Source organism: Adiantum capillus-veneris, chromosome 10 (assembly GCF_014529385.1).
Source record: "Adiantum capillus-veneris isolate H3 chromosome 10, ASM1452938v2, whole genome shotgun sequence".
Taxonomy (NCBI): Eukaryota; Viridiplantae; Streptophyta; class Polypodiopsida; order Polypodiales; family Pteridaceae; genus Adiantum; species Adiantum capillus-veneris.
In genome coordinates this window covers 94789911-94801736 of record NC_140940.1, presented here as the reverse complement: position 1 = coordinate 94801736, position 11826 = coordinate 94789911, and the positions used below count along the sequence as shown (strand labels likewise).

General features: G+C 39.2%; 1 protein-coding gene across 1 annotated transcript; it reads left to right on the top strand.

Moving 5' to 3' along the window:
• Nucleotides 1-8259: 8259 nt before the first annotated feature.
• On the top strand, nt 8260-11132 carry LOC147449281 (uncharacterized). Its single transcript, XM_086521774.1, has 3 exons — nt 8260-8909; nt 9410-9496; nt 9868-11132. Exon 3 carries the CDS (start codon nt 9923-9925, stop codon nt 10430-10432), a length of 510 nt encoding a protein of 169 aa, XP_086377900.1. The 5' UTR covers nt 8260-8909; nt 9410-9496; nt 9868-9922; the 3' UTR covers nt 10433-11132.
• Nucleotides 11133-11826: the final 694 nt, after the last annotated feature.

The following is an 11826-nucleotide window of genomic DNA, read 5'->3' as shown; positions in this document are numbered from 1 at the left end:
TGCACATGAGTACTAAGACCCTTGCCTTTAATTCATTTTGGGTAGATACCTAAATATGTTGCAACCTCTCTCGTAAAACTATCAATTTTAGGCATTCAAGATAACCTAGAAACTACATAAATTGAACATATGACACAGAAAATTTGAAAGTACAGGAAGAGAAATTTGTGGTTAAATACTCATGCCTTCTTCATTCATGATGGTTACAAATGATTTTTGGCATTTAACAACCCCTTTAACACAAGATTCCAAGTAAGGTGAACTTTCAAATCTTTAAGCCTTTCAGGTGACTCATTCAAATATGTAAAAGGTTTTACAAACATTAAATTGCAAATGATGTATATCCTATCTAAGGTTGTGTGTGTGTGTGTGTGTGTGTGTGTGTGTGTGTGTGTGTGTGTGTGTGTGTGTGTGTGTGTGTGTGTGTGTGTGTGTGTGTGTGTCCGTCCTATTGTGATATTATCAACATGAAATGATGTAGATGGAGCAAGGATACACAAATGGCTAGAAGATTGGAGAAGTGAAAGTGTTTGGTCATGGTGAATCATCAATTCTTTTACTTCACAATGTAGGATGTATAAATTACTTGGGATGCTTTGTATGACCTCCAGCTTAAAATTAAGATGTAGGTGATGAACCTAGATGAAGAGCATACAAAGGGAATCTCTAATTAATGTCCATCTATCAATGTGATATAAGTTCTTAAGTATAAGAGCTGAAAAGGCCACGATAGAATAACCTTTTTAGAAATCATTGTACGTGATATAGTAGAGTAGTGAATCCAAATCTACCTCCATCTTCAAGATCTCATAGCTCTCCTAGATTGCAGAAAATTGAAGAGTCTACTATTCTAAGTTGATAAGGACTATTTCACCTCTCTTATCAACGTAGATTGTCAACTTGGCCATCCAAGTCAATTTGTGCATATGGTGGGGCTTGACCAAAAGTTGACACAAAAGAATGCACGTGAGCAGGATTTTGCATGGTATTGTGCGTGTCTCTATCCAACTAGAAGCTATATGGCCATCCACAAGACATCAACTAGTTCATTAACATGTTGATCCCTGCCACACTAACACCACAAAAACAATGTTGTGGATGGATTGATTGCATATTTTGATGATCATATGTCACAATAGAAGTGGGCATGTGCACCACAAAAATTACAGCCTATGACGAGTCAGGGAACACCAGGACAAGGCACCTAAGGCCATGACCCTTGGCGCTTATAACCCTCGGCCTAATCCATGAGCCATGCATCTGTGGGGACTTGGGGTGTCACATTTATTGCAAGGGAGCCACAACACATGCTTTGCACCCATATTGCCCCACTAGGTGTGCATTATTGCACCATTTAGTGTCATATGTTAGCCGCGTTCAAGAAAATGTTCGACGGTTTAAAAGACCAATACGATCATGTTATAGCAATCAAGCAGATACTAAGAGCAAAAGAAATCACCAATTTCTATACTCAATTTGAAGGATCTAGACTAACATTCGAAGGCCAAGTGCTTTCATGGTTCCAAGCCCTAGATCAATCAAAGTTTTGAGATATAGATGCCTTGTCCAATACGTCCATAGATGAGTTTTCTAAGCAAGGTATCACACAAAACTCTTTAATGATGATTCATAGATTCAATCAAGAGGTAGGAGAATCTATGAAAGATGGAGCTGTTTGGCTAAAATAGCATGTTGCTAGGTGTGCAAGAGATAAACTCCCAACCCAAGAGAGATTAATTTCCATATTCATAGAAGGGTGGTTGAACAAACAACTCAAAACTGATGTGTACAATAAGAGAACTATGTCTCTTTTATATGATATTTAGCTCTTGTCAAGCCTACTACTATAGGTGCAATCTTAAAACACAAAATACAAAAACTATGCTTTGTTTTAGTCATATCTAAATGCTTGAGTTTTGAATATTTGTGTGCATCCCCTCTAGATGAGGAGCCATTTTCTTCCTTCTACATAAACTTACATGTTGACTAAGTTGCTTGACTCTGAGTGCCTTGAGATTCTCCAAATAATCTCAACTTCATGTACTATAGCAACCGAGTCCCTTGTTTAACTTTGTTGTTGTAATGGAAGCCATCCTTTTCACATTTTTGTTGCAACCTAGTACTATATGTGTATTTTGGAGGTTCAAACTCTCCTCCGTGTTCACTCATGCTTCTTCTTTCTCCTTCACAACGTCTCAAACAATTAATGGCATGCTTCTTTCTGTATATAGAGAAACAAAAAAAGCATAGTTACAAAGAACAAAAGGTATAGGGGCCATGGTATGTTCATGCACAATTCTCATATATGCTAGAAATTCTCTAAAAGAATTTCATTGTATAAGTCCTCTTTCTCCTTATCTATCACCTAATTGGAGAATTTCTTGCAAAAAGGCATCAGTTTCCATTGACTCCATTTAGTTTGAACAAGTCCCATAGCCCCAATGGTTTCCAAATTGCAAATCACAATAGCAAGATTGACTAAGTGTTCAGGGTTCATCAACCCTAAATCCAAAATTGAAAATCATCATCAATGTATAGTTTGGTCATTAAAACTATTAATTCTAGGCATTAAAGATAACCTAGAAACTACATCAATTGAACATATGACACAGACAAACTGAAAGTACAAGAAGAGAAACACTGGCAAAGTTAATTGTGGTTAAATACTCATGTCTCCCTCATTCATGATGGTTACATATGACTTTTGGCAATTACCAAGCCCCTTACAAATAAGATTCCAAGTAAGGTGAACTTTCAAATCTTCAAGCCTTTCAGGTGACTCATTCAAATATGTAAAATGTCCTACAAACATTAAATTGCAAATTCTGTATATCTTAGCTATTTAGCTATATGTATATGCCCCAATGTGATATTTTCAACATGACAAGATGTAGGTGGAGCATGATACACAAATGGCTAGAAAATTGGAGAAATGACAGTGTTTGGTCAAGGTGGATCATCAATTTTTTTACTTCACAATGCAAGAGTGTATAAATTACTTAGGCTACTTTGTATGCCCTCTACCTTGTTAGATCATCCTATCCCAAGATGAAGATAGAACATTAAGACAAGATCGGGTGTAGTGGATAAAGATTTGAAGACTAAAAGAAGTAAGAATGATTGAGCGACAAACATCCACAATCAAGTAACTTTGTATGTAGTCCATTCAGCAGATGAAGACTTGGAGACTAAATATGAAGAATGAGAATGACCTATAAATGGGAGAGGAGGGAGGATAAAGAATCTAGTTGTAAGTATGAGAAAGAGATCTAGAGAAGAGAGCTCTAGAGCTAGATGAGTTAGAACATAGGAACTTGTGCTAGGGGAGAGATAAGCAGTGTTAGGATTTGAAGGGCAACCTATTCTTTCAAAATATGGGTTGTAGAAAAATGCACCCTTCCCTATAGAAGGGTCTATTTTCAGTTTGCCCTTTCAATGAGAAAATTTTGCATAATTTACAAGGCAAGATACTATATTCGGTCAAAATGAGTATAACCAATATACATATAGATATTGTAAATGAGCATTAATATATATAGAATGTTTTTTAATTAGCCCTTCCATTGACATGTATTCTATTTTTTCACCCTTCTCTATAGAAGGATAATTTTTGAACAAGCCCTTCCAATGACAGACTCAAAAAAACTTTGGCCTTCATACGACCGGCAAAATGCCTTAAGAAGGGCAGATGGGCGTCAAATCCTATCACTGGAGATAAGTCTGGATGACGTAAGTAATAATGTTGAGAATACTTAAGAAATGATGTGGCGAATAAAGTAAAAACCTAAATGTCTTCTACAAAGAGAGCTACTTTTTAACAAAATTTATGCATTGTGTTGAGTCTACAATGCCTCTGTCAATCTCTTACTCTCTCCCTCTTTCTCTTTCCTTGTGTCTACATACCTTCAGTAGACCCTCCATAGTTTCTTGCATTAACACAAATTACTCTCTCTCTCTCTCTCTCTCTCTCTCTCTCTCTCTCGCTCGGCGGGGTGCACTATGTAGTCATGTTAATGTACCACGTGACTTTAGCGAGAGGGGTTTTAAAATGCAAAATTTTAGGCAATTTAAGAGAAATACATTGTAATAAAGATTTTTGTATTCTATTTTGAAAAAAAAAATTCTAAAATAAAAGGTCATTTTAGTCATATTCAAAAAACGTGTGAAAACAAAGATTTTTTAATTGTCCTGCAAATGCACATTATATAGGGGGTATTGAATAGTGAACCCCACGAATACCATACCACATAAGTGCAAGGGAGTGTTTTTAATTTTTTTGAAAAGCTAAATAAGTGTATAAGTTAGAGGTACACCCCCAATAATTTTCCTTTTAAACTTATTATATTCTCTTCTAAAATAATTTTGGAAGGGGGGAGGGGGGAGTATAAAGGAGATAAGTCTTTGTGAAGGGGGAGATGTAAGAGGAAAGGATAAGAGATAGAGTATTGGAAGAAGAGAAACATATACTCTTCTATAAGGTCTATCAATATCTCCATTCATATTTAGATTAGAGAGTTTGATTGATATGTAGATTAGGGAGTTTGATGAGTACACCACATGCAAACCTTGCTAGCATAATATTTTTAATTTCCATATGATGTCAATTAAAAGTTAATCTTTGATCTTTTCACTTTAAATGAACTCATTTATAAGTATTCACATTCTTCCATGGACGATTACCTGATCAGTACTTTTTGAATTTTGCTCTTTTTTTTTTTTTTTTTTCCAAACTCACAATTGTGAGTGGATAAATGTTATGGTTGTTTGACGGTTGTAAATAAGGAGAACCCATCAACGTGTATTGACATAAACTAATGATTGACATAAACTAAGCCTAGACAAACAGGAAAGAGAGTTTTGGTACACAATAGATTTAACCATAGTGTGTTTTCCAACAACAATACAAAATCTTATATGTAAAGCATGGGTATAACATTTTTTTCTATTATAGATCTTATAATCATAAGAAGGGGGTCATTATGAACATATACTATTCGTAAATAGGGAGTTTTCTATGACTTTCCACTTGCAAATAGCATGCCCTTTTCTATAAGGAGTAGATCCTTTGAAAATGCTACTCCAGCAAGCCTCCATAGCTTGTCACACTGACAAGATGTGGACAAGAAAAACCCTTGTAAGGTTTCTAGGGCTTTGATTTCTCTTTAGTCCCAATTCTTTGATCCTTTTATCCTATTCAATTCCTTGATCCCACTACAAAACCATGTGCTTCGTTGAAAGAGGAAACCGTGCTCACCCTTACATGTTTGAGCCTATCTCCTTGTCAGCGATACACACTATTGTAGCCATTTGGCTTAGCTCCCACTCCCTTTCATACAAGACAGGGTGTTAGGACAATGGAGAAGAGTCAAATCGATTGTGCATGATATGCTCATTGCAAATTCGAGAGTCTAAGTGCCACACACTACTAGAGTGCATAGCTTTTAGTCACATCCGAACTTTGTTCCCTCACATTTTTAGCCATGACTTAGACCTACACATTTTCCTCTCCCAACCACAGTGTGGGCTCTCCATTGCGACTCTCATCACCACAATTTTAAAGCATCGAGAATCACTCATCAGCCGCACACATACTACATCACATGTAACTTTGGTCTCTTATGCCATATTTGACATCGGAGGACGATAATTAAATCTCTCTCTCTCTCTCTCTCTCTCTCTCTCTCTCTCTCATGTCGAGTTTACTTCCATGGACAAAGTTCACACCACAATGAAGATTCTACACTCTCCCTCTATCCCCATCTCAATGTACTACATGTTAGAGGTATATATCTCTTGAGGAAACTCTTGAAAGACCCTGTCATAGTTGGTGGTTATACAAGTGGAGCTATCAACACGAAACCCCACAAATGATACACCTAGATGACTTCTCGCCTACATTCACAATTAGAACGTGCTAGGAATGGACACAAGGATCTTCAATGTTGATACTATGTGGTATACTTACCTTGCGAGCTCACATGCTAGTTGGTTCACTTCAACCATTGCAAATTGCTTTTCTACATAATGACTTATGCTAGGGTAAAACACCCAATAGTATGCCACCTAAGAAAACCAGCTTGGATCTTTTGTCTCAAAGGTCAATTTTTATTGATCAATAGGTCATTTGAAGCGCCTTCTCAAGAGTTTGCACACATAAATGATTCTATTTGCATTGGAATCCGTGACCGAAAAGTGTGACAACGTTAATGCAATCCTGTGTAACAAAATTGGCGTTGAAAGGAAAGATACAATTGGGCCAAAAGAAGGACGGTGTTGCCAACAAGGCTCCAACCCTCATGGAATGGCTTGATTTCAAATAATGTCACAGTTAGGCCTTGAAGCTTGTTGCATACTATTGGTTCTAAAGAATTTTTATAGTGGAGAATGATTTGTCCTCCTTTTGGGGGCCTGCCTTTTATTGGCCCCTTTACCCTATATAGACATATCTTACTCTTTTGGGAAATAAAGAAGAAGAAAGAAGATTTTAGCATCCATTTTTGTGTGCATTGTGCATGTGTTTGTGTATAAGCTCAAGCTCTCTCTTGTCTCTCTTGACATCGTAGAGCTTTATGATGACTAAGGAGTTGTGAACAATAAGCACGAGCAACAAAAAAGAACTTTTTAATGTGTGACCATCTTCTAATCTATTATGTCCTTGGGATTTATAGATAATGAAAACAACAACCTTTGATTGAGGTGATTTTGGTGGGGATTCAAGCATTGGAGTTCCATCAATTGGGCCAACTTTCAGCTTTGGGCATGGTCTTACCTCTATTTAACATCCATTAGAGGAAATCCAAGGCCCCAAATCAAAGGATGATTTGGACCAGTGTTCGGGATTTGGAAAAATGTGTCTCGGCTTAATATCATGTCATTTTCAATTTTAAATATGCCAGTTTAGAGCAAGAGGAAAAGGAAAAATTATGCTCCAAAATAGAGAAAAATAATGCAAAAACACAAAAAAATAACCTAATTTGCTAAAATCTCCTCTTGGCAAATCCAAGAAAGGAATTTTGTATGTTTGGAAAAATGATTTTTCACAAACATTGATTTGGACTGTTCAATTCTCCAGAGGGGGCAAAATGACGCGGCCTAATTCACCAAAATTCAATGTTGGGATCACTGCTAGTTCATCAGCCTTGCAGTACATGAGGTTGACCCCAAGACCTCATGGTCCCCATGAGAAATCCTTACCACTACACTGTTGTGCGTCACATGCCCAGGTGGGCATGGCGGGTGTATACTATAGTCCTTAGTATTTCCTATAGTTTACCTCCTAGTTCATCCTACTCCCAACTTACATGGCGATCCTACAGTGAAGATCAAGCCCATGGAGTGTTATCTAATTTGGGCCCTAGATCCGCTATGAGCGGGAAATAGTGTCACCAAATGGTGAAGACTCTAAAGAGGGGTGGTGTCCTTGAAGTTTGACCAATAATAAATCAAGGCTTGACATCCCTCAGGACTAAGTAACACGGGGTCTTAAATGAAGACCCCGTCATGGGATCCACGGCGAGCAGCTACACGCACAAAAGCAGAGGTAGGCTCGGCCGTCCGATTGTACATTTTTTTACTTTTCCCCATAGAAGTTTAGGTTATATAGTTTATTTCTCGCTTTGTTGACACCGAAATGCAAGCACATGTGTGGTTAGTTCACCATGTTGCCGTGGCCAAGGTGATGGGTTCGACTCACCGGGCGGGCGTTGACTTGTGTTTTTTGTTGGACGTCCATCTCCCTGGAAATTCGCGCATGCCATGCCCACCGTCGATCTCATGACGGGGTCTTCATTAAAGACCGGGCGCGTGTTCTTTAGTCATGTATGATGTGGCTTGACATCCACCAAGTCACATGAGCTGATAGCCTATGCAACAACGAAGCCATTAAGGGGAGAGTGGCAGGTGGGTGGGAGCACGTCTCTTCACGAGAGGGAGGGGGGTAGCTCATGAGAAGGAGAGGCACCTAGGCTACCAAATCGCTCTTTCATCAAAAGTACCAAGTCACAGCAAAGCAAGCAACTAACTCTCACGGGAGGGGACCCGCCCTCCCTCCTTCCTTCCTTCCTTCCCAAATCTGGATTCTCTTCAACAATCACATCACTCCCCTCACTCTTTTGAATTATCTTCTTCCTAATCAGTGCCCATTTTATTCCATAGCAACTTCACACGCAAGGAGATACTCTCACTCACACAGTGTCACCCACCATGTTCTCAATCAAGCATTCACCCCATAGCCTACTGCCCACCCACTCTTTTACACATACACACACAAACATTCACCTCATACTATATCCTAGTGCCCACCAACTCTCTCTCTCTCTCTCTCTCTCTCTCTCTCTCACACACACACACACACACACACACAAGAAGATTTAGAAATTTTCTCATGTAGGAAAACGTAGTCTTTCTCAGTGTTTTTCATACAATGCATAACATCAATATGAGCTTCTGCTCGAGCATTCACCCCATAGCCTGGTCACATAGCCTAGTGCCCACCCACTCTCTCTCTCTCTCTCTCTCTCTCTCTCTCTCTCTCTCTCTCTCACACACACACACACACACACACATCTACATAAATCTCTAACTTGGCCATTAAGAGAGAAAAAAATCAATAATAGATACTTGCACTCACACTTTGTTCACCATTACATGCATTTCTAACTATATTTCTATGCAAGTACTCACTTCAACACACACTCTTGAGCCCTTGTGTGTGCAATTTTAACTTTGGCCATGAAATGCTATTATATACACACACTCTCTAAGTCTACTCCTCTCCATAGCCAAAATTTGTGACACATCTACACTATACAACCCACATAGCACTAGAGCGCATGCACGCGCACACACACACACATTTCCATGCAAGTACTTACTTCAACATCTACATGGGCACCTTCCAAGTTCCATGTGTATGCACATGTTAACTTTGACCATGAAAGGCTTCTCTCTCTCTCTCTCTCTCTCTCTCTCTCTACACATACATATATCTAACGTGGCCAAAAATTTCCACATCTTCATAAGCAATTCCATAGCTCCATGTGCATACAAAATTTTTAAAACACACACAGACACACAATCTAGAAACTTGGCCATGAAATGCTCCATGTTTTATTGAGAAGTGCTCCATCATTCTCTACCCCCCCACACTCATTGGCTTCCTAGCGCTTCTGAGTTGGACTCAAGGGGAGAGGGCCATCATGCTCCCCCCCCCCCCCCACAGCATCAAGCCCACCATCATAATCCCTACCTGCCTTTTGCAGCTTTTGCATGTACCATTTCTAAGGTTGCTTGCAACCCTGCACTACTTATTAGAAGTTAGCTTTGTCTGTATTGCATTACCATCTTACCATTTCTCATTCTTTTTCTTCTAAGGCAAAAAAATACATTCCCGTTCTTCGTCTTCTTGCAGATGCAACACCTTCCCGATGCAGAAGGATCCAGGCGCATCAAGCGCACGCTGACACTCATCGCATTGATGTACAGCGTGAAAATTGAGGTTTCTTTCTTCTGATAGGCTTTGGTGATTTGAGAGCAAGTTTCTGCCACCAGCATTATGATAAGTTTCTGGGTTTGTTGATTTAAATAATGTATTATCAGGATCCCATTATGTGAGGCAATAATTAGTAATCCTAATCACTAATTAGGATTAGTCATTAGTGAATATTCTAATAATTGTCTTGTGATTCCATTACTGCTGATGCGAATTTTTGGTCGCATAGCCTACTTTTGACCAATAAATATGGTGGAGATCGATATGATCGATAGGTTAATGCTTTGTGGGATATACTAATAGAAAAAGTGTCATGTCATATTGTGGAGGGCTAGATTGTTGTCAGCTAATGAGGGTAAAGCTTTAATTATATGCAGGTACTGAATCAAGCTTGTAAAACAAGTGAGGCCATTATATGCATGAGGAGGAGGAATGATGGTGCTTGTAGATCTGTTTATTAACATACAGAGCACAATGGAAACTCCGAAGCCCAATGCGCAGCCACATTCGTCGTCGTTTTCTCCACGGGCGTGGAAGCCTTCTCTGTTATTTTGGAGGAGATTGCTTAAGAAGGGCCCCTCTAAATCACAGGTAAGCAAGTCTTCCATCAATGTACCCTCATCGCAACCGCAGCCCCCTGCGAGAGCGAAATTAGCAGCCTCCAAGCAATACTACACGCGCAGTTACACTAATCACTACTACTATTCTTCCCCAAATTACAATAGTGACGATGATCAAGTAGACAGCAACATGCTTGGATGCTACAATTTTGTCACGGCCAAGTCACAGTCCCACCCATGTAGTGGATATGCGACGCCGACCGCTTGTGATTATTCTCCTGATCATCTCTCTCACATGGGCTATGGAAGTGTTCCCTACTTACGACTACGCCGAGCACATACACTCACACCGGCACGCCTTCCTTTGTACATTGTATCATGACCATCATTAGTTGAAAACACCCAAGGTTAAGCAATGAGAGAACTTGCTAGAATGATGTTGTGAATGGAGATGCAAGGTTCTACTCATTGACTACATTATATACTACCAAAAATCTCTTTTTTTCGAGCTTCACGCCTACCCCTCAAGAATTTAGCACTTCAGTTAAAGCAACCCTCTGCTACTATTGGAACTTCAGAAACACCACAAGATTCTTTCTTTATCTTCCAAACTAAATCTCTCTTTTTGCACCTCATGCCTGCAACAATTGCTACCTCCCAATGGTAGCACAATGTAAACATTTTGGCTACGGTGTTCTACGAAAAGGCAGACAGTGTCAAGAAAATGAGTGTCAGGTAGAGCATAGACGTGTACATGTCGAGTTCCAATGGCTGCCTCTTACTCTTGTATGCATTCTCATAATCCCCCCTTAACATAGTTGTTCTGGCAGTGTAAAGATTTTGTATTGGTTTATCAACACTGTATTTGGGACGACGAGGCGGACTATGTCAAGAAAATGAGTGTCATCTGGAGCACAGACCAAGAGTTGCAATTGCAGCCTTGTACTCTTATGCATTCTCATAATCCCCTTGTTAACATAATTGCAAACCTAATGCTTTGGCATTGTGACTCATTTTGTTCGAGATGTATCTTCTTTTTCTGCTATCAATGACACCATAAATATATACAAGTCTTTTGTTCACCTGTATTGCAGTTTTTTTCCAAACTTGCAATCTTCTGAAACAAGTGCAAGTGCTATGTGTATCATGCATGCAAAACAGGAAACCCTAAATCTTGACCCAAAACGACTGCCCGGACCAAATTAAAAGTATCCAGCCATCCACTCTCCATGCAATGGAGTGGGTGCTCAGACCCAAAAAAAAAAAACCAATATTTATACCAAAATGCCAAAAACCATGAAACAATGGTGGATGAAAATGTCCTTGATAAGCATGAAGCAATGGTGGATGAAACTTTAACAATTGACTGTCATAATCTAAGGGATGTTCAAAATCTTAATGTAACTACGTTTTTCAATTGATAAACTGACAACTTTCTAAAAGATTGCAAACGTATTGGCAGTTGTGAGGAAGCTGCTCACACAAAGCACATTGAGATGCATTATCACAATGTCAAGGAGAGACTCAGCAAGAGAGATCAACTTGGTTTATGTGTCAACACATGATAACCTTGTAGATCCGTATTGCCTCGTGAGAAGTTCAAAGCTTTTCGCAAAGCTTTAGGCTTCCTTCCCTTTGGATTGATCGTGTCCTTAAAGCATGACACTTCCCTATACACTATGTGCAAGGTCTCATTCACTACATCACTCCTAGGGGGTATTTGTTACTATATATATGTGGTAGCTTTAATTGCACACTTAGTAATACACTCGTTGT

Coding starts and splice junctions, on each gene's coding strand:
- LOC147449281 (XM_086521774.1), top strand. CDS start 9,923: ATGATGGTGCTTGTAGATCTGTTTATTAACATACAGAGCACAATGGAA.